Source organism: Hoplias malabaricus, chromosome 6 (assembly GCF_029633855.1).
Source record: "Hoplias malabaricus isolate fHopMal1 chromosome 6, fHopMal1.hap1, whole genome shotgun sequence".
In the NCBI taxonomy this organism is placed as follows: Eukaryota; Metazoa; Chordata; class Actinopteri; order Characiformes; family Erythrinidae; genus Hoplias; species Hoplias malabaricus.
In genome coordinates, this window is record NC_089805.1 from 42,013,193 (window position 1) to 42,037,048 (window position 23,856).

A 23,856-nucleotide genomic window follows, 5' to 3' on the forward strand; every position below is an offset into this window, starting at 1 on the left:
TCTTGAGTTTTCTTGTGTGGGTTCCACAGGGTGCAAGCCACTCCCTCGCTTAAGGGCAAGGCCAACCTGTCCCTGCTTGTTACAGTTTCCCTCCGCAAAAGAGCCTCAAAATATCCCAAAATTCAGAGACCTTCTGGGTCCAGGGGGCTGGATCTGTGGTAGTCCAATCGCAGCAGTGGCCCTGCCAGACAGAAACACTGTTTTACTTTGTACACTGCTGCCTTTTGTTTTGCTGCTGTGCTTTATCTCTGTCTGGCGCATAATGTCCCAGACACGGCTCATCACGCTGTAACACCAGTATAAATATAAATCCAAATACTCAGGACTAAATTAAAATAAGTTTACTGACTGCCCCACCCCTATGCTTTGTCTCAGAAAGTCCCCTGGTCAGCTCACTCTGCTGCTTCAGCAGGCAGCGAGGGCTCGGCCGGTGCTGTACAGCGCGGTGTTCAGTGCCCTGTAATAGAGCGGCGACTAAAGTGTGGGAGGACACACTCCAGCTCCAACTGTCTGGCACTCTCCAGCGGCTTTTTCCACTCAGCCCCCAGAGAGCCGGGCTGCACCCTGCTGACCGCTGATACGGCCCTGTGGCACGATTATTTATAGATGATACTCTCCTGCTGAGATCAGGGCTCTGGGTGTGTGTGAGAGAGGCAGAGTCTATGTTTTCACTCCCACAGCTCATGCAGTGTTAATGCCATTCTCTCACGGGATGTGCCCATGCCCAGGAAACGTGGAAGGAGTGGTGTTTTTAGGGCCGACTGTGGGGGTTTGTAGGAAAACCACAGCAAACAATATGCTCCTGGCTTTGTGTCTGCGTTCCATTCTTTCCAACTGACACAATGAAATAAGCTTTAAATATTCACATTAAATAAACGGACTTTGAATGATACATTTAAGACTTATTCTCCCACTTTTCAACAGCTGAACTTAAAATGTAATACCACAAGGATCAAAACCCACAGCAGCCTTCTCCTCCTGCCGCTTTTGGTGCCTGTTCCTTTAAATAATAAACGAGCCACTTGCTGTGCACCCTGACCCTGAGTGCGCAGCAGTGAGGAGCGAAGAGCAGAAGCTCTGGTTTGTAGCACTTTTTGCTCGGTTCTCTGTGTTTTCCATTCTTCTTTTCTCCGTTTAACTCTGCCTTTGCGCTCTCACATAAACGCCGGTCCAGCGCTGTGATTGGTTAGACTCAGACGAGGGGGCGGGGCAATTCTAAAGTCTCTGCACACTACGTAGGACGCAGCAGAAAAGTCTTTTTATTTATCCCTATTAAATTAGTAGTTTAGTTTAGTTTGATTTAGGCAGCCCACACAAAACTGACTGAGTGATCTTGCTTCACAGTCTGTGTGTTGGCAGGCTCCAGAGGCCCAGTGCTTCACATCTAAAAGATGATCTATCTCTAATTTCATAAACAACATGCTCTGAATTTCTGAAGCCTGAGAGCCTCAGGGAGACAGAGGGATGAGAAAGAGAGTGGCACTTTACCTCGGAGGCAGAGATAGGTGAGAAAGTCCTCGGTCTTGGGCTTTCGTCTGGAGAGGTCAGTGATCTGTGTGGCTGGTGTGGGCAGTGAGGAGTCACTCAGCTTCACCGGAGTGCTGCTGGGAGAGTTGGGCTGAGACTGGGCAAACTTCCTTTGTGCTTGCAGTCTGGGTCTGGGAGAAAGAACAGGAGACAGGACATGGTCAGTGAGATCTGTGGCCTCTGGTCCCAACATAAGAGAGAACAGTGAAGATAAGTAATCAACAGAGCCTGATAAAACACACACACACACACACAGAGAGAGAGAGAGAGAGAGAGAGAGAGACACGATACAGACAGAGAGAGAGAGAGACACACGATACAGAGACAGAAAGAGGCACAGAGAAAGAGAGAGGCATAGAGAAAGAGAGGGTGGGTGATTGTACAGACAGCACAGATTAAACTCCTCTCTCAGATACGGCCTGCTTTTGTGTCTACGTTATAAAAAGCAGTTATACGTTATAAGCAGCGGGTCTCAAATGACGCGGCCTGGAGGGATGAATTCCTCTCGGGGGATTTGCTCGTGTAACGGTAAAACTCCACTCTGGCCCTCATTGTTGCCGTGACTAATTCGGTCAATCTGGATCAGCCGGGGAGCGCACTTCCTCCACTTCCACACAGACCTGCTCCGTCTAATTGTTATCCCAACGCCGCCGGAGTGGAGCGAGGCTAATGCTCCAGCGTGGCCAGCTTCTCTGAGGCTGTGGATTCCCTTCAGTCAGCTCCACAGCAGCACCTGCCAGCTGTTCTCCGCACCGCCACTGCCCGCTTTGGACTCATGCTGCCACTCTGATGTAATTACGTGCTCCAAAACCCCTGCTGTAGCGAACCACTGATAAAGGACTACCAACTACAAGAACAGACTGTGTCTTTACCTAGCCAGTACCACCACAACTACCAGTAACCTAGCTGATACCACCACCAAACTACCACTAATGTATCTGACACTACCATTACAACCACCACAATTACCACTAATCTAGCTGATACTACAACTACTACTACAACTACCAAAACTACTACCACAGCTGATACCTACAACTACAACCACCAAAACTACTACAACTACTTTCTTGAATTTCCCCTGGGGATCAATAAAGTATCTATCTATCTATCTATCTATCTATCTAACTACTACAACAACTACCACTAACACAGCTGATACCTACAACTACAACCACCACCAAAACTACTACAACTACCACTAACACAGCTGATACCTACAACAACCACCAAAACTACTACAACTACCACTAACACAGCTGATACCTACAACAACCACCAAAACTACTACAACTACCACTAACACAGCTGATACCTACAACTACCACCACCAAAACTACTACAACTACCACAGCTGATACCTACAACTACCACCACCAAAACTACTACAACTACCACTAACACAGCTGATACCTACAACTACCACAACTACCACTAACACAGCTGATACCTACAACTACCACCACCAAAACTACTACAACTACCACTAACACAGCTGATACCTACAACTACCACCACCAAAACTACTACAACTACCACTAACACAGCTGATACCTACAACTACAAATATTACAACTACAGCTACCAATATTGCAGCAACTACAACAACAACAACAACAACAACTATAACAACTACCTCTACAACTACTACCATTACATCTGCTACAAATACCACTACAACGACTACAACTGATACTAAAACTATTACCAAAACAACAACTACTGCTAGGACTATGACTGACGGGGACCACACAGTGGCGTCACATATAGAGTAGCTCCAGAGTCTCTGGGTCCTCTTGGTCTGTGAGGAGTGTGGTGTGTTCTCTCTTTGTCTGTGTGGGTTTCCTCCAGTTTCACTAAGAATTTAAAGTGCTTTGGGGGTCTAGAAAAGCACTGCACCATTGGAACTATCATCTATTCATTCACTCATTTCAGAAGTGTCTACAAACATTTGGCCACATGGCGTAAGTGAACCTAACCCTGACCTCGGGATCCGAGGAGACATGGCTTTATCGATCAGAGCCCTTTCCAAAGTCAGGACCATGGTGTAGGAGCCCTGCTTTTCGCTTTTATATGCCCTCAAAATGGATGCACACACAGGTTTCAGCTACATTTCATCATTTCACTGACAATCAATCCTCTGAGCTCCTAAGCGATTTGTGCCAAACACATTCTCCTCGCAGGAGAAACACGAGGAGGGGGAGACGAAAAGATCAAACATCATCTCCTGCTGTACAAATTAATCTCACATTCAATCAGACGCCTGTTACCGAGACTCCCCCGCTCAGCACAACAGCTCTGACACGGGCGAGACAGCAGCGCTAATCAATTGTGACCAGCCTTGTTTTCTCCAGACGCCCTGCTCCTCTCGGGCTGTTTTCTGCTCTGAGGGAATGCGCTACACTCCCGGCCAGAGCAGCGGCCATTTACGCCAAACTGCCCCCAAATCACAGGCTGCTGTGGCCCCCAATGAAGCCCAGCGCTACTCCGTCACAAAGCCCCAAACACCAGGCGCTGGGAATCAGCCTGCAATAACAAAACGTGGGCCGCGGCAAATCGCATCAATTTCCCACTGATAGACGGCACGGAGGGAACCGCTGGGCACTGAGCGCATGTGTCCAGAGAAAAACCTTCAGCAGTGGACAGACAGAGCCTCGCGCTGCCTGTTAATGAACAACCAGGCTCCAGACTGATTCAACACAGCCCACACTTCTACACTCTCAGACACAGAGAGAGAGAGAGAGAGAGAGAGAGAGAGAGAGAGAGAGAGAGAAAGAGAGAGAGACAGAGAGAGAGACAGAGACACACAAAGAGAGAGAGACAGAAAGACACAGAGAGAGAGACAGAAAGACAGAGAGAGACACACACAAAGAGAGAGAGACAAAGACACAGAGAAAGAGAGAGAAAGAAAGACAGAGAGAGACACACACAAAGAGAGAGAGACAGAAAGAGAGAGACACACACAGAGACAGAAAGAGAGAGAGAAAGAGACACACAGAGAGACGGAGAAAGAGACACACAGAGAGACAGAGAAAGAGACAGAGAGAGAGACACACAGAGAAAGAGACAGAGAGAGAGACACACACAGAGAGAGAGACAGAGAAAGAGACACAGAGACAGAGACAGAGAGAGAGAGACAGAGAAAGAGACACAGAGACAGAGACACAGAGAGAGAGAGAGACACAAAGAGAGAGACAGAGAAAGAGAGAGACAGAAAGAGAGAGAGAGAGAGAGAGACACAGAGAGAGACAGAGAAAGAGAGAGACAGAAAGAGAGAGACAGAAAGAGAGAGAGAGAGAGAGACACAAAGAGAGACAGAGAGAGAGAGAGACACAAAGAGAGAGACACAAAGAGAGAGACAGAGAAGAGAGAGACAGAAAGAGAGAGAGAGAGAGAGAGAGAGAGACAAAGAGAGAGACAGAGAAAGAGAGAGAGAGAGAGAGACACAGAGAGAGAGAGACAGAGAAAGAGACACAGAGACAGAGACAGAGAGAGAGACACAAAGAGAGAGACAGAGAAAGAGAGAGAGAGAGACACAGAGAGAGAGAAAGAGAGAGAGACAGAAAAAGAGAGAGAGACACACACACACAGAGACAGAGAAAGAGAGAGAGAGAGAGAGAAAGAGAGAGAGACACAGAGAGAGAGAGAGAGAGAGAGAGAAAGAGAGAGAGACACACAGAGAGAGAAATCTACGGAAGTAAGAAACAAAACTAAAGAATGAATAACAAGCAAAAAAGAGACTGAATAAACTAACCAAAAAATAAAAAATAAAAGACAAAACTAACCAAAGAAGAAACAAAAGAAAGAAAGAAAGTTAAAAATAGAACAAAAAGCAAGGAAGAAATTAAAAAGAACCAAAGAAAAACAAAAGAACAAAGAACAAAAAATAAATAAAAAAGAAAGAAAGACTAATGCCTGTGTGAACTCGTTCCATTATTTCCTGCGATCCTCACACACACAGTGAAGGGAGGCCTAGCGTTAGCCGCCGGACGCCTCTCCTGGGCTGGACACCCAGCGCTGACCCAAAGGCCCAGGAAAGATATCCTAAAGTCAGTGGTCCGGCCTGTGACCCTCGGCCTGACTACAGCATGGCAGGGTGGATAGAGTGGTGTGCTGGCCAGGCCCAGCACCAGTCAGTGCACACACACACACACACACACTTAAAGAGGACTAATAAATAAATAAATAAATAAATTGAAAGAAGAGAGAACCAAGTGAAAACAGCTAAACACCAGAGCTTCTGCTCCTCGCTCCTCGCTGCTGTGCGCTCAGGGTCGGGGTGAACAGCGAGCGGCTCTTGAGGTTTTGATGAACAGTTGTCACAGACGTTTCATTAAGACCCAGAGCTTTCCCTTGTGGAAAATGGGAAGAACATGTTCTCTAATATCATTATGATCCAGAACACACTGCTGTAACACTTGGACACTGGTGCGATTGAGTGACTGACGTCAGACAGCTGCCTCGTGACGCACCGAGGGAGTTTTAAACACCGCCAGCGGTTCCCTTTTTTACTCTCCGTTCACTGCGTCCTGGTGATCTACAGAGTAACGACACACAGAGAGAAGCCGAGCCTGAGAAACCCGCTGTGGAGAGAGCACAGGAAGAGGAGGAGGATAACAATGAGCCGCAGTGAGCGCAGCAGATCCTGGGCTGGTGACAGGCAGCGGAATGTGGACAAATGGAGGAGAGAAGAGACAACCCCTCTGGGACCCACCAGTAGCTATATTTCACAGGAGATTAAATACTGACTGACAGCTTATCAGGACGTCAGAGAGGGGACCACTGTCAGAAGTCCAGGCCAACACACACATACACACACGATGAAACAATATCGCCCCCACAGGTCCCCTCCTAAATCACACCATAATCCCATAAAAAAGCCAAGGATCTTTATAAAATATTTCAGATTTCAACAGGATGAAGTTTGGTTTCATTCCAAGTGCAAGTCCAAGAAGCAGAGGGACTTGAAAGGCCTCGTGTCTCTAAGCCTTTCCCATGAAAACAAATAAGACGAAGAGCAGAGGAGGGCCGTTCAAAGAAGTCAAGGCAGCTAAATAAAGGCTAATTAAAAGTGGGTCGGACACGGCGGAGAGAAGAAAGGGCCCGGCGGAGTCATTGGGAGCACTGTCAGGGTTCAAAGGCTCTGTCTAGACTGGAACAAAACCCCAGTGACAGCCCACTTTTATTGGACCCTTCATCGTATGGGTTCCCCATTTAAGGGCATAATGGCCCACTGTATGGTAACCAAGCATCTGCAAGCACCGAGTAAGAAACACTGAACTGGAGAGAGATTCTCTGTCTTAAACAAGGCAATGGGACACAGCACAATGTCCCTACTGTCTCTCTCTGTAGGACAGCAGCAGGACAGATTTACAGTGCTGTGGCAATACGTCCACACAATAATACAGGACTCTCCGTTCCTCTATTAGGATGAACAGTATTTACATCTGTTGGACAACTACAAAACCTGCTTTCACCTGCAGAAGAACACAGAAGGACACAGTTAAAGGGAAGATATACTCCCACTTTACCCCAACAGGGCGTTCTCACCCTGCCTAAACAGCCTTTTTCAGAGCGGCCAGTTTCCGCAGCTGTTCCTTTAAATGATAATGAGCCGCTCATTGTTCACCCTGACTACGAGCGCGCAGCAGTGAGAAGCAGAAGCTCGGTCTTCTCCCTTCTGGTTCTCTCCCTTTTCCTCTAAAGCTATTATTACTCCGCACTTGTTTCGTGCAATTTAACCTCGTCTTTGTGATCTCATATAAACTTGTATCCAGCGCTGTGATTGGACAGACTCGGACGAGGGGGTGGGACTACCCTAAAGTGTACGTAAATTGAGCACCAAACCAAATTGACTTGTTTTATCCTATGTTTCAATACATAGGCTGCCTGCACAACACTTACTGGGTAGTCTTGTTTCAGAGTGTGTGGGTTGGTGGCCTCCAGACCCCCCACGTTAATGTGCAAGTGGCCCGAACATTAATAAATAGATTAATAAAAAAAAATAGTAAAAATAGTTGCATCTAGTTTGACGCCATCTTGGATAATATCACTATAGCAACAGAAAGCATCACAATATCAAGCACAGAACGATATATCGTGCAGCTCTAACTGGCACAAAGACACACTCTGGCCTCTCACCACATGGCCTAGATGTAAACACAGTGCTTGCATGGTGTATTGAAAGCAGATGGAGATGGGAGTCCAAGTACAGGGCGTCCAAACAGAGCCTTAGAAAAGCAAAGCAGGAGAAGTGAAACATGAGCTTCCCTGGGAGTGCACTCCAAGTGCTTCATCACCCTGGCTATTCCTGACAAACGAAGCTCTAGGACAGCGCCGAAGACACCGAGGCATGTGCCCAAGGGCAGAAACGACTCTACACAGCGAATGGTGCGATTTTCTGGCGCTGTTCAAAGAGCTCGCGAAACAGAAACCATCCAAACACAGTGTACACACATTCGTGGGGGGCTCCTTTGTCTCCGCACACAGTTCGCAGATGAAGTCAGCATGAACTTAACTAGTAAACTGCAAGGACCTGCACGTGAGCCCACCCTTCAGATTCGCTCTTGTTGTTTTATAACCTACATACATTACTGAGCAGTTAGTCTTCATAGATGATTCAGATTAAGTAGCTTTAAGATTTATAACAATAACAAGTCTGTAGTTTAAGGGGGTGGGGGGGTTTAAAGCCTCCCCTGACTGCTGGGGAACAATGGACTGCTCCAAAGGAGGGGCATTTGCTCTGGCTTTTCTCAGAGAGAATATGGTCATAAATCACATTTGTTAAAAGCAAGGGGGAGGAGGTTGACTCCTCCTTGACCACATCCTTCACTCCTCTCCTCTATCACCCACTTGGGCTCAGAGCGGAACTAAAAGGGGAAAAGAGGGGAGGGGGGCAAGGGACTGGGCTGCTCCGCTCTGGGCATCCCACTTCCGCAGCAGCCTCTCTTCCTTGCATCCTGCGCAGGAGATCCTGCAACACAATAAGCCCCATGGAGCTGCCTGGCCCATGTGATCCGTAATGGGCCAGATATGTGCTCTCTCACACAATCGTGTGCTGGATTTAATGAGAGGCCAGGGCCATGCATTATTCAGCACTGATAAAACCCACAATGGGCTGAAATGGTGGCGGGGAGGGCAGGGTGCCGATCCCGTTACCCTGCCTGTACCGGAGAAGGAAGGCACAGCGCCGTGTGAAAGAAAGCCGAGAGGGATCGGGTCTCTTTTGGGACGCAGGAAATGAACGCATCTCCGCATCTCTGGCGTGGGCTCCATTTCCCACCGCGGCTGGTATAAACAGAACCAGAGCTGCTCTGCGAGTTTCTGCAAGCCTGAGACTTACACTTTCCCTCTCTCTCTTTACCTCCTGCAGCTGAGGGAGCAACACCTTCTCCCTCACAGGAGGAGAGAGAGGAAGGGCTCGAGAGACTGGACAGAGAGGGCTTCCGGTTACAGGCGAAAGGGAGAAAAGTAGAGAGGAAATAAAGAAGGAAAGACAAAGATAGACAACACAAATATAGAATATTTAAAAAAAAGGGAAGGACATAAAAAGGAACAACCAGAAAAGGAAGATATAGAAAAAGGAAGGATGGAAAAAGATGGAACGAAATAGCAGAAAGAGGACAGAGACTAACAGACAGAAAGAAAGAAAGGAAAGGCGATGTCAGAACAGCTGAAAGAAAGGGGAGACTGATAAAAATAGGAGAGACAGAGGGTGAGGGAGAGAAAAGAGAGAGGGAGACAGAGGCAGAGGGGTGAGCACCTGCAGATTACTGCAGGATGTCCCCATTCATCCCTGTATAATCCCCCTCCTCGGCCTTCAAAGCACCGCGGCTCTGATGTTCCATGTGGGGCTGTTCTGTGTCATTGATTAGCTTTCAGAGCGGCGGCAGGAGAAAAGCAGCGGTCCTGCCCCAAAGCTGAAGCAGCATGGCCTGGATTCCCCCGACTAAATGGAAAGTGGGAGACGGGTGCAGGGAGGAGGGGGACGTGAGAGAATGCTTTTGTAACCTTCGCGTTACCTTGCTTTACAAGCAACAGCTGCCACAATTTGTGGTGCGGCGGTTTACTGCAAGCACTGGTGTTCATCAACGGATTACGCAGCGGTTCATACATGAAAATGTACAAGAAAAAAACAGACATACGCAGTGCTTTTGGCCCGAGTGCAAGTCGAAACAGAGGTGGATCGGTCCGGTTCAAGTCAGCTGTGTTTCATCACATGCAGGACGTTTCATTCTATACTCCGTTGGTAACTTGTTAGGACACTACAACTGATGTCTACATTCAGAAGAATGTACTGGCCTACAGGTTACAGGAGCAGGCTTTAGACCTGGGGGCAGGGGGGAGTAGAGGAACAGCACTGTTTCCTCCCTCAACATCCATTGCTTGAGCAATGGCCAGTCAGCTGCTCCCCTGGCGGTGGGATGGACACACGCCGCTCTGGGAATGTGTTTGCTCACATCGCTTAGTGCACTTTGTGTGTTTTTGAGGTCCTCAAAAATTTGATTGTTTTATGACTTTGCAAAAATAATGCACTTGACGACTTGCTCATACACTCAATCTAAAAAAGGGTCAGAGTGAAGATGATGCTCCTGATCCAAGGGTAACACACCCACTTCAACTCAATGAGGGAACTGACTAGATATATGCTACGCTACAATGTGTAGAGCAATAGGTAACCCTGAGACAACCACCATGCCTAACAAGTGAAAACTGCAATCCCTGGTCATCTCTCTCGCAGAAAGCTAATGGCAAGTGGAGGTCTCTTCCTTGCACTGAAGCCAATTAATGCCTCAGTGAACCAATGTAGAGTCTATGCCATAGCCTGCACAATTTTCCAACGCTGTTGTGAGCATTTATATTTATGGCTTGGTGTGTGTCTGCTTCAATCTACATATGCCTTGCCAAGACACTCGGAATGAACTAAGAAGTACACTTTGAAATACTAAGCTGGCACTTGTTACTGACCGTGTCCTCAATTCTTGTGCCTTTTTTTCCCCTCCAGAGGCATCCCTATTTTTCTTTCAAGTTCTTCCACCTTTTTATTCATTACCTGACATCGAAACCAATGTCTGAGGAAATGTCTCGCCCAAAATTCGCTGCCGTCTGCAGTCTTTGTAGTGCGGTGAAGGGTTGATTCATATCTCTGGACCTTCTTAGCTAATCTCTCCTCAGCCTGATCTGTTTGTCCAAGTGTGGAGCAATCACAGTCATTGTGGTCTGCAATGTCGGGAAGTGTGCCTCAGGCTATGGCGTAGGGTATGCAGCTTTTTACGGGACCTACACGTCTCTTAGGGCATAGATTTGATGCAGAAGCATAAGTTCACCACAAGACTCTGAAGGACCTGGAGAGATTCGTAAGGAGGTCCCAGAGCACTCACAAATGTCCATCTGTCGTAGCACCTCTTTCAGCAGCAGAAGGCTCAGTCCTATGGGCTTGAGAAATGAGAAGGAGCATCAAAGTGCTAAACATAAGAACGCCGGCAATTGCAACACTTGAGCAAGACAAGATGGGACTGAGTGAGCTTGCATGCCCAGCCAGGCCACTGCACAATCTGCAGTAACGTAATCTCACTCCAGAGCTTTGAGGATCACAGCATGGAGACAAACAAGTACTTCAGGAGCAGGGCCTGGGATTCGGCCAAGTGAAGCGAGTGGATGCGTGTCTGTCGTCAGCTGAGGTTAATGCTCGTCTAAAAGAGCACCATGAAGGGCTGAGGAAAAGGGGGAAGGGCTTCCACAAACAAAAGCTTGGCTGCGGCGCCAGGAGTAAACAGGGCAACCCCCCCTGCAACACTCTTGCCCTGGGGTCAGCACCCCCCCTTTACGCAGTATCAAAGCATTCCTCATCTGCAGGAGTCACTCCTAATCTCAGCGGCAGAGCCGACTCCACTCCGGATCAGACAAGAGGAGCGGGGTGAGCCGTGGAGGGAGGGAGGGAGGGAGGGAGAGAAAGATGAATGAATGCAGGGGAGAGATGGATGAAGCGATGAAGTGAGGGCAGGCGCTGATAGACCCTGGGGGTGAAGCTATTTGAGGTTTAGCGTGGGAGGGGTAGGGAGGCTTTTAAACTCTTTGTGGGGAAACACTGAGGCAACCAGCCCTTTTTCTTCCCTATCGCAGGAATGACACTACTACTCACAAAGCCTGGAAAGCTGACTGGATCATCACCAGCCGGAAAACAAAATGGGAGTCTGCCCAGATCAGTCAGTGACACTATCAAGATGCTCTGCCAAGAATCTGCTGGAAGTAAATTCAGCTCTGTGCTACTGTACAGCTGTGAACTTTATCAAGAAACGTTTCAATAAACACTCCATCAGACATAATAGGATATGACAAGGCAAACATCAATATTTCCTTAAGATATCCAGTGTGATAACTACTTAAAGAGGACATATTCTTCCCCTTTTCCACAACTTGCCTTGGTCAAAATACCATGTCCCGTTTAAGAGCATGTATCACTGATGTTCCTTGCTCAAGAGGTGTGTGTTTAGGGAACGTAATCCATGTCTCTGACCAAACTTTACTAAACAAACTCATCTGAAACAGGCGGTTCCTAAAGCAGTTATCCCTGAGCTCGCTTGTTTTGGCCGAGTACACACAGCAGAACCTGCAAAAAGCGTCTTGCTCTGGACAGCACATTTACACTTGGTGGAAAAGCCCAGACTCATTTACACAGATTCTCCGTCCAGCAAGAAAAGCCATCGAGCTAAACAGAATCATCACCGACAGGATGATAGAAATGTGGAGTGCCTAAAAGTGGAACCTCTTTTCATTGCTACTGGCAGTTATTCTTTGTTTCAGCGTCTCTCTCTCTTTCTCCCTTTCTTCTTCTCTCTTAAAGCAAAACAGCTCCAGATGGGCCACATGTTCCTGATAAACTCTCCCAGCAGTCCCTGCCAGTATGAAACAGCTGGCTCGAAGGGTGCAGCACACAGCCAGCAGCACATGTGCAGAGCAGCAGAGTGCCCAGAGTAATGCAGCAGCATGCTGGGTCAGCAGGGCTGGTAACCCCAAAACCACACTCAGCCAGCACTGGGACTGCCAAAATGGCTCTGGGTCATAAGGGCAGGTAGCCCCAACATGGCACTGGGTAATCTGTAATACCGAACTGGGTCAGTGGGTAACAACTGCAATACCGTACTGGGTCAGTGGGTAACAACTGCAATACCGTACTGGGTCAGTGGGTAACAACTGCAATACTGAACTGGGTCAGTGGGTAACAACTGCAATAATGAAGTGGGTAACAACTGCAATACCGTACCCAATCAGTGCATAACAACTGCAATACCAAACTGGGTCAGTGGGTAACAACTGCAATACCGCACCCAGTCAGTGCGTAACCACTGCAACACTGAACTGGGTCAGTGGGTAACAACTGCAACACTGAACTGGGTCAGTGGGTAACAACTGCAATACCGTACTGGGTCAGTGGGTAACAACTGCAATACCGTACTGGGTCAGTGGGTAACAACTGCAATACCGTACTGGGTCAGTGGGTAACAACTGCAATACCGTACTGGGTCAGTGGGTAACAACTGCAATACCGAACTGGGTCAGTGGGTAACAACTGCAATACCGTACTGGGTCAGTGGGTAACAACTGCAATACCGTACTGGGTCAGTGGGTAACAACTGCAATACTGAACTGGGTCAGTGGGTAACAACTGCAATAATGAAGTGGGTAACAACTGCAATACCGTACCCAATCAGTGCATAACAACTGCAATACCGTACTGGGTCAGTGGGTAACAACTGCAATACTGTACTGGGTCAGTGGGTAACAACTGCAATAATGAAGTGGGTAACAACTGCAATACCAAACTGGGTCAGTGGGTAACAACTGCAATACCGCACCCAGTCAGTGCGTAACAACTGCAACACCGAACTGGGTCAGTGGGTAACAACTGCAATACCGTACCCAGTCAGTGCGTAACAACTGCAATACTGAACTGGGTCAGTGGGTAACAACTGCAATACCAAACTGGGTCAGTGGGTAACGACTGCAATAATGAAGTGGGTAACAACTGCAATACCGTACCCAGTCAGTGGGTAACAACTGCAATACTGAACTGGGTCAGTGGGTAACAACTGCAATACTGAACTGGGTCAGTGGGTAACAACTGCAATACCGAACTGGGTCAGTGGGTAACAACTGCAATACCGAACTGGGTCAGTGGGTAACAACTGCAATACCGAACTGGGTCAGTGGGTAACGACTGCAATAATGAAGTGGGTAACAACTGCAATACCGTACCCAGTCAGTGCGTAACAACTGCAATACTGAACTGGGTCAGTGGGTAACAACTGCAATATCGTACCCAGTCAGTGTGTAACAACTGCAATACCAAACTGGGTCAGTGGGTAACGACTGCAATAATGAAGTGGGTAACAACTGCAATACCGTACCCAGTCAGTGCGTAACAACTGCAATACTGAACTGGGTCAGTGGGTAACGACTGCAATAATGAAGTGGGTAACAACTGCAATACCGTACCCAGTCAGTGCGTAACAACTGCAATACTGAACTGGGTCAGTGGGTAACAACTGCAATACTGAACTGGGTCAGTGGGTAACAACTGCAATACTGAACTGGGTCAGTGGGTAACAACTGCAATACCGAACTGGGTCAGTGGGTAACGACTGCAATAATGAAGTGGGTAACAACTGCAATACCGAACTGGGTCAGCGGGTAACAACTGCAATACTGAACTGGGTCAGCGGGTAACAACTGCAATACTGAACTGGGTCAGCGGGTAACAACTGCAATACTGAACTGGGTCAGCGGGTAACAACTGCAATACTGAACTGGGTCAGTGGGTAACAACTGGAAAAATGAAGTGGGTAACAACTGCAATACTGAACCGGGTCAGTGGGTAACAACTGCAATACTGAACCGGGTCAGTGGGTAACAACTGTAATACTGCACTCAGTCAACAAATAGCGACTGAATTGGACTTTGTCAGCATGTTGTAGTCCAATACGCCTCTAAAAGGGGAGTCTCCTCCATGTAATTCACAGAACACTAATGCGTGTAAAACCTTTAGGTAAACCCCAGTGATGTTGATACTCCCTGCACTGTAAAACAAACCTGACTCCAGAGTCTTGGCAGCACACATCTAAAATGAAAGGAGCCAGCCAGGCCAGGGCCACTGAGAGGAAACCGGAACGGACATTACTCTCTGATGCAGTAATGACAGGCCTGAAAGCCAGTCCGAGCCCCTGCCTGGAAATAAATGAGTGGGATTTTAATGCCGGTCCCCAAGGAGAACTACACTGCGAACGCTTAGTGTAAACACGGGCACTCGATCGGAGGCATTTATTGCCTTTCTGTCTGAGTGCACTCTGTGGCCAGGAGATGGCCATGCACTGAGCCGACCTTTGACTCCTGACCTCACTCCCCATCCCCCAACCCCCCCCCCCCTTCACAAATATATCAGGTCATCAGTCAGGTGAGTGAAAGAGACAGAAAATCATGGATGTGAGCAGGAAACAGGCATAACTGAACCCCCCAGGGACCGCTCACAAACACTTAATTTCATTGAATGTCATAGTTGTAGCTGCCAAATTCGTCCCTGGTGCGCAGGAGCCAGAGCAAAACAGCTCATACACAAGAGTCTACTATTCACCACTGGCTGTGAAAGCTGGGTATTCATATCTGTGCGCTTATTCAGGCAAGGTCAAGATGCTGCCCTGAACGCACTTCAGTTGCACGTCGGCGACCACCTTTATAAACGCGAAAGGCTGACAATACTGAACAGATTATTGTGGATAACTAATGAAATTAAATTGCACAAAAGTCCAAACACATTATTTCAGGTGCGAATGAACATTTCAATCACGCTTGATCTATTTCAGTCCCTGGCCTCACAGAGGAAGGGAAGCTCCAGCTGTTTACAGATGTAGATGCCTTCTATATGACAACACTGACCCTCAGACCAAGTAGCAATACGGAGGAACGGCCTTCATAACACGGTGCCCATTAAAAAGAGACATATTATACACCCTGGAGGTCTCTGGTGTTAAATATTTCACAAGGATGAAGTTGTCCCACTGTTTAAACAGCCTTGTTCAAAACGTCCTGTTCCAGCGCCTGTTCCTTTAAATGAAAATGACCTGCTCACTGTTCACCCTGACCCCGAGTGCACAGCAGTCAGGAGTGAGCAGCTTTCTTTTCTCTGTTTTTACTCAGTGCTCTTATTTCTCAACACTTTTTTTTATATATATGTTTAACCTCGTCTTTAAGCTCTCACATAAACCCATTGTTGTGATTGGATAGACTCCGACGAGGAGGCGAGACTAATTTTAAAGTGTGTACACTTTACATAAGCAGCGTAAGATTAGAACAACTCATTTTATACCATGTTTTCAGCCCACAAAAACTGTCCAACTTGTCTTGTTTCACTGTGTGTGGGTTGGTGGGCTCCAGATACACACACACAGGCAAATACACTGAACAAGTGTTCTTCCTATAACAAGTCCCCTTGAAAGACCTTACATACACAAGTCTGTAAATGTTTTTTTGGTATGAACGGCTTTTAAATCCCTTTGTTGCATAATGTCCATGTGATGAACTGAGATACTAAAAGAAATAGAGAGAGGAAAAGGAAAAAAAAAAAGCAAGAGAACGAGTGCCAGTGAGAGTCAGAGTCAGAGCAATACCCCTATAAATGTCTCTGGCTCCGTCCCCTGTCCCCTCTTAAGATGTCCGTCACTCTTTTTATAGGCCTGGGACTCAACAGGCTGTGGAGTTTAACGACGCAGCAGGCCACCGGAGCTCAGACAGGTGCTGGTAAACGGGCACTGGGCCCGACAGGGTGACCACACGAGTCCTCGGCCTCATCTCCGGACCTAATAATCTCCATGAGGCAGAAAGCAGAGCTCGGCTTTCCTTCATGGAACAACACAAGCGTGCAGGGCCTATTACGCCATACAGAGGAGAGTGGGGGAGCGGCCAGCGTGAATTTTTATGGTAGATTCTGATTTCACTGCAGTGAAAGTGGCTGATTTTTTAACAAGCCGGGGCTTTTTCATAAAAGCAGCAAGCGGAGAAGACACTACCAGGATTGTGTGCTAACAGGGCTGATGCTAACATGTGCAGTGGAGACCCAAGTCACCACCCCTTTCAGTTCAAACTACCCCTGACACAAACAGAAAGCACGACTCTCGCAGCACTACGCTCATTTAAACCATAGAGACCACAGGAAGCCTTAGTAGGTCACAAGTGATGTCTAAGAGTACGCCTGAGAATCCCACTACAGCCCTTTTACAGAACACACACAGAGCTTTATTATTTTTCCTCTTAATTGTGACTGACCTGTAATAAGGAGAACACACCCTCTGCCATTGTAGCTCTGGACTCAGCGCTACAGAAACTGCACTATGTAACTTTGAGAGGCAAGTAGCCCCTGAATTACAGCGAATTACTCTTCAACTCTAGGGTGGAAGCCAGAAACCAAAATACCTAATTTAACAGTGTTGCTTTAAACAGAGAGCAGCCGTGACTGTTTGAGGATGTTCAGATTTGTGACAAATATCACATCGGCACCGGCACAGGATTTACATATCCTTGCAGCTCTTCCTGTGAGAGATGTATGAAAGACACGGCCTGAAGGCAGGCCTAACCACTGCAGTGTGTGTGTGAGTGTGTGTATCTGATTGGTTCACAACAGTTGTCAGATGACAGGTTGACTGCTTATTCAGAGCCAATTTCAGCCCATTTACAAGTGTACACACCTCGAGGAGACTCCACACACGTAGAGCCTGGAGAGCAGTGTGTGTACAGCTCGCCTCACCGTTTCCGCCACAGGAACAAACACAGAAACCCCTGCCAAGTCACGTCACGACAGGAGGACACTCACTTTGACATTACACTGAGACTGAGTCATGTATCCAGGTCTCTGTACTGCACAAAGGAACCACGCACCTATTCTCTCACACGCCGTCCAAACCCCTTGGTCCTCCAGCCCCCCCCCCAAAAAAAGCCATTCTCTCCCTACTGCGCGCGGGATTGCATACAGCAGCTTTATGCGCCGTTAGAAAGCCCACACAAACACGCTGCACACGGTTAAGAAAGCCCACACAAAACAAGATGCGACAAAGCCCACACAAAACACACCGCTGGAAACCCCACACAAACAGCACAGGCCTGAATAACAAGGATTACAACACACAGGCGTCTCTCTCTCTGTCTCTCTTTCTCAACCCGTGTGCATTTATGAGACTTCAAACCAGTTGCAACAGTGTCATTAAATGGGCTCATCAAAATATTACACTATGTCAACACTGCTATCTCCTCCAGCCAACTGCTGTAGTCCCTATCTAATGTACATCAGCTAAGCCCCACAGTTTTCGCACCAGTGAGCAAACAGGAGCTTTAGAGGACATTCCTGCCCCGTGAGTCAGCGAGACCTTGGAGCCAGGGGCCGTACCTGTGTTGTTGAGTTGTTGTCTAACTTTGATCTCTGCTGTACGTGGAAGTGAACCTAGTCTAGGTGTGTAAATATGTAAATGACATCACAACTGCGTAGGATTTACATTCATTCATTGTCTGTAACCCTTATCCAATTCAGGGTCGCGGTGGGGCCAGAGCCTACCTGGAATCATTGGGCGCAAGGTGGGAGTACACCCTGGAGGGGGCACCAGTCCTTCACAGGGCGACACACACTCACACCTACAGACACTTTTGAGTCACCAATCCATCTACCAACGTGTGTTTTTGGACTGTGGGAGGAAACCGGAGCACCCGGAGGAAACCCACGCAGACACAGGGAGAACACACCACACTCCTCACAGACAGTCACCCGGAGGAAACCCACGCAGACACAGGGAGAACACACCACACTCCTCACAGACAGTCACTCGGAGGAAACCCACGCAGACACAGGGAGAACACACCACACTCCTCACAGAACAGTGAACTTGAATGATAAGTTTTGGCTTAAACCTAACTCCATACTCAACCCCTCCACCCCCCACCACATTGCCCTCCCTCTACAAACATATGACTCATTATTCCGCTGAGAGAGAGCAATCAGGCCTAATAGCTCTCCTCATGGCCACCATCGATTCCTCTTGCCGTTGACTACGGAGCGTTCCCAAAGCCAAAAGGATTTACAGCTAATCAATAGAGCCATTATACAGCCATATGAACAGGTGATTGCGGCACGGCTGGCGCAAAAGGGGCAACTCGCCACAAACAACAGAGTGACGGCAGAGTGGAGAGCGAGGGACCCTGCGAGTACAGCACCACAACAGAGCGATTTGGCACCGACTACACAGCGCATGTGAGCAAACACTCCAATGATCTCGACTGTGAGAGGGGGCCTTTGGAGCAAGCAAACAAACTAGCGAGCACAAAACAAACAAAGAAGCCCTCAGCGCGAGGCCCAAAGCCCTGCCAGTCTTCAGGGGGGCCCCCGTGTGCCCGCTGCCCGGCAGTTGGAAACGAGGGGTGGCTAGATGTCACCTCTGCGTTTGGCAGCACCTTTGGTTTCTGCAATCTCTCTGCCTCTCGCAGGCCTGGGAACGCAAACACTGCCCTGCTCCCAGGCACCTCCCCTCTAACCTGCCCACCCCAGCACCTGGGCTTGCATCTGGCTCCCCTCCCTCCCCCTTCATCCCTCTTTCCTCCCCTCTCCTGTTTCAGAGGCCAGGTGGGAGCGACTCTGGCACGTTCTCAATCGGGCTCCTGTGTGCCGTCTTTCATGGGCATGGGATCCCGGGGCCAAGAAGTGTTGCAGCATGCACATACATAAACGGCAGCTTTAGAAACCAACAAGGGCTCAGGGGAAGAAAACGTCCCTGAAAGCTCAAATAAAAACGGCCCTGGCATGAAGGTCATGCCTTTTGACGAGTCAATACAATAGAGACACTGGAGGAACAGGTGTATTTGTACATAATTGACCAAAAGGCTGTTCCCAGGAATCATACAATGTGTACAAAATATAACTTGCACTTGTAAAATGTGTACTAAATATATCCGTGGATGTTCACATGAATTTCTGTCAAATTCAGCATAAAAAACAAAACCAACCGTAAAACGTACCCAATCATAACTTTAAACATAATCTTAACAACAAACGCTAAACTTAACACTCATTTCACTCATCATAAGTCAGATGAAGGATGTTAGCATGTTCCTGTTTAGCATTGTTAGCGACACCAGTTGATAACAGTGTGTTTTGTCATATTTTACTCATCCAAACTCCATAGAGATTCGTTGACATACAGCAGTTGGACACTGAGATATTAGTACTAATAAACTGTTTTGTTTTTTTTACGCACTGGTGATATGTGGGCAGCCATCTTGGATTCCGAAATCTCTAACGAAATTGCGACTTCCAGCTGAAATTTCCTACGTGGATCTCAGAAAATAGAACCAATGGAACACAGCATAAACCTAACTATGCTCCAAAGGGTAAGGAACATTAGCGTTTTGTGCTTAACACAATCAATAAACCTAACCCTAACAGGCAAGTTTAAGCTAACTCTCACTGTAAGCTCCAAAACATTAGAAACAGTAGTGGTTTGTGTTTGTCTGACGCATTGTTTCTGTAGCTCTTCTTCAGGTACATAACAGAGAATGAGTGCATTTAGCGAAACAGTGCCACCAGTGGCTCGCTTTGGGACTGCAAAATAACCACTGATAACATACGCTATCACCCGGCTGATCTGTGATCAGTGGAAATCAATCCCGGAGGTAACTAAGTCAAAGGCCTCTAAAGGTCTAAAACTGCCCCTTGAGAAAAACGGTAACGCCTGACTTTCACAGGCAGGTGTGCAGACAGCCAGGTAACGCCAGGCTAGAGCCCAGCATTAGGTAAGCAGGTTTCTCATTAGGGCTGCGCAGGCTGCGGGAGCTGCCACTCCGCGTGCAGGACTAATGCTAATGAAAGGCAGAGGAAGGCACTCCAGAGTGAGCGGTGAGATGCTGACATGCTTTCTTTGTGCTTATTCAAATCTGCGCTCCAGCCATGTCTCCAGCTTGTTGTCTCTGCCTCTCTCTCTCTGTTTAACTCTTTTTTTCCCACCTGTTTCTCTCTCTCTCTCCTTTCTCCCATTTCCATTTTTTCCCCATTGTCTTTTACTTTTTTTCCTCTTTTTTTGCCGCCTAGCTCTGGTCCTCTCCCTCTCTTTTCTCTCATTCTCTCCCTCCTTCCTCCACCTCGTCTGTCAGTCTGTCTGAGTCTGCTGGTGCGGAGCTGGTTTAATGATGGTGTCTAGAGGGCATTGCTCTGATTAAAGATTGTGGTGGGGTATTAAATGACAGGTAGACCGGAGGCAGGTGCTACATGCTGCTGCCCGCCCACACACACACACACACACACGTACATACATATACACACACATATATGTACACGAGTACACCCACACACAGACAAACAGTGTTTTCTGTGTGTGGGGATGAATGGTGAATGTCTTTGTCGGATGTGTGAGTGTGTGTGCGCGTGTGTGTGGGGGGTGGGGGGGTGTTCTGGACATCTGCTGTGGCCTGGACGCTGCTCTGGAGCTGCTGCCGTGTTTGTGTGGGCTTTGGCCGGCGCTGCCTTTGATGCGGCGTCTGTGCTGTTAGTCGTTTTGTTCCCATGCAGCAGCCGGAGCCGAGATTGATTCAGCATTCAGCCTCTTCAGAGAACTGCCACTTCTGTGGGCCTACACACACTGAGTCTGCTGTGTGTGTGTGTGTGTGTGTATGTGTGTGTGTGTGTGTGTGTGTGAGGGGGGGTTCATTATAAAGAGAGTACTGGATGAATGGGTCCTTCATCAGACTAATTCTCTTTGTCTCTGGGCTTTCCTTGAGATAAAGCCTGTGGTCGGCGTGTGAGAGCGTACACACACTCAGATCAAAGGCAAAGCCTGCTTCTCACAAACAGCTGGAAGGACACAAGCACATCTTAAAAACGCAGCACCGCCCTGCTTCGATAAATAAAGCTGCTGTGGGCCATAGGTGCACAGAGAGGCGATCATGAGAAACACTTTTTGGAAAGGCAGACGTATCACTGACGGCCTGTCTAACAGCTATTGTGATGTCACAAAGCCTATACATTTACATACGGCGGCTTTTACAGCTCACAGCCTTCTTCAGGTCTGCCAGGTTTATGTTGGAGATGTACGTGGCCTAATGGTTTTTGGAAACGGAAAATTTTCAATCCCTTTCGACCAACAGGAAATAAGGGGCGGGGTAAAGTGAAAAACAGCACTGTCTCCTCCCTCAACATCCATGGCTGGGGAGCAAGGCACCTACACCTCAACTGCATCCCTGGGCTCTGGAGTCAGCTGTGTGTCCTAGTGTGTGTGTGTTATATGTGTGAATGCAAACGTTTGCTGTATGTTGGAATATTAAATTAAATCCAAGGTGATTCAGGTGACGATTGCTGGACAGTGCAGAAACTGCTGGACTCTAGAAATCCAGATATGAAATGAGACGTCCTATTTTCAGAGAAAGCACTACACTCCCTATAGACACACTCATGCAGCGGAGAGGAAGAGAAGGTAAAAGATGGATGGAGGGATGGATGTGTAAATCCTGCTATAGACCTGGAAGAGGTGGACTCATACCGGTGAAGTGCACAGGCGAGCTATTTATAAAGCGCAACACACAGGACACGTGCATGAATTTACAGCTGTATAAATGCATAGAGCGTACGTGTGTGTTCAAATTATACATGCAGCGGGCCGTTTAGGACCACAGTGCTCGTTCTGTTTGGAGCTGTGATGGATGGAGGCCTCCTGTACAGGACGCTGGGCTTCACAAGCACCGAACATCTCACTCCTTCCCTGCACAAACTACACATTGAGCCGAGATGCGTTCCCGGAAACCAGGGCGACGGGAGAGAGCGCTGACATACGGACACACCGCTCGCGCTCTCACTGATGATTACGATTATTTTGATAAATATTAATGGGTTTCTCTTGCAGACGGAAAGTGAACTTGAAGGGGGCACATTTCTGGGTCTTAAGGAGATGTCTATGACCTGCTTTGGTCAAAACACCACAAGGACAGAACCCCACAGCACTCTCGAAACAGCCCTGTTCAGAACGGTCCGTCTCCTTTAAAGGATAACGAGCCGCTCGCTGTTCACCCCGACCCTGAGTGCACAGCATTTGCTCAGTGTAACCTCGTCTTTGCGCTCCCACGTAAACACTGGTCCAGCGTTGTGATTGGAGAGACTCAGACGAAGGGGAGGGGTTAATCTAAAATCTCTACTCTGTAAAGACACACAGTATGAACTGGTATTTTTAAGGGGGGGATAGAAATCAACCACTTTTGGAAAGATATTGTAGAAAATAAAATCTGAAATGTTTTTCTCCAGTTACTAATCACACGTTTATGAGGAAATAAAAAAATCCCGGACTCTTTGGTATTAAACACTGGAAAGATAGACGTATGGGAAAATCACGATCCTCAGTCAGTCTTTAACGGTTTGATATTTTTATGGCTGTGTGACGGACGCGTGAACGCGAATCACCTGAAATATTAAGCTCATTTTGTCGGCTCTAGTGTCCTCCGCTTTGCAGAGCGCCAAAACCAAAGGAAACTCATAAACACGGCCTGTGGAAAATCGTTCGCTGTTTGGAATCGGTTCATGTTTCATCATCGTAGCCTCACGTTATTCACCATGTCACCCCCCACCACCACCACCACAGAAAGACAAACGCTTTTCACGGCGTGTTCTGTCGAGTGTCAGATAAAGGCCACAGTAAAGAGAGTGGCCCCTGAATCACTGAATCAGATATGGACTTTGTTACTGTAATGATTCAATTAAATAATGAATCGTTCACTGAGAGGTGGGGCAATTTAAAACATTATCATCATCACACTGACTGCTAACTAAGTGCTGCTGATTCACTCTGAAGGTCAATTCTATTTTGTAAATGGAGATGGCAGCCCCCCGTGCTCCTGCAGCTGAGTTAATACTTTCATAAGGGAGCATCAGAATGTGGCCAGCCACACACACACACACACACAATAACTTTCTGTTCAGGCTTTATGACCCAGTGTGTAATTTCAGAGCATTCCTAAGTGCTCACACGTGGTGGGATCGACTCTGGGCTGTGGAAGCGTTCGGACTCGTTATCCCAGTTTTCCAGCACGTCCCACACAGAGCTGTGCTCCAAACGAAACCGGATCAGTCGATGAAAAACGTACACGAGCGCCGCGGCAAATGAGCCAGACGCTGTCGTTCTTTTTAGAGCCGTGGCGTGCAGCATGTGTTTTTCACACTATTTCTGGGCGTTTGTTTATCTGCCTCAGGGTAAAGGAGTAAAGAAGAAAGGAGCAGTGGAAGGGGGAAAAAGCCCAAAAAACCACCAACACATACATCTCAAA

General features: G+C 47.8%; 1 protein-coding gene across 2 annotated transcripts in view; it reads right to left on the minus strand.

Annotated features, from left to right (window-relative positions):
• Positions 1–23,856, minus strand: part of jarid2b (jumonji and AT-rich interaction domain containing 2b) — a 145,969-nt gene that overhangs the window by 41,878 nt on the left and 80,235 nt on the right. For both annotated transcript variants that reach the window (XM_066673810.1, XM_066673811.1), the window contains exon 4: positions 1,489–1,658. In XM_066673810.1, coding sequence (XP_066529907.1) covers positions 1,489–1,658 — 170 coding nt within the window. The remainder of the gene's footprint in view (positions 1–1,488; positions 1,659–23,856) is intronic.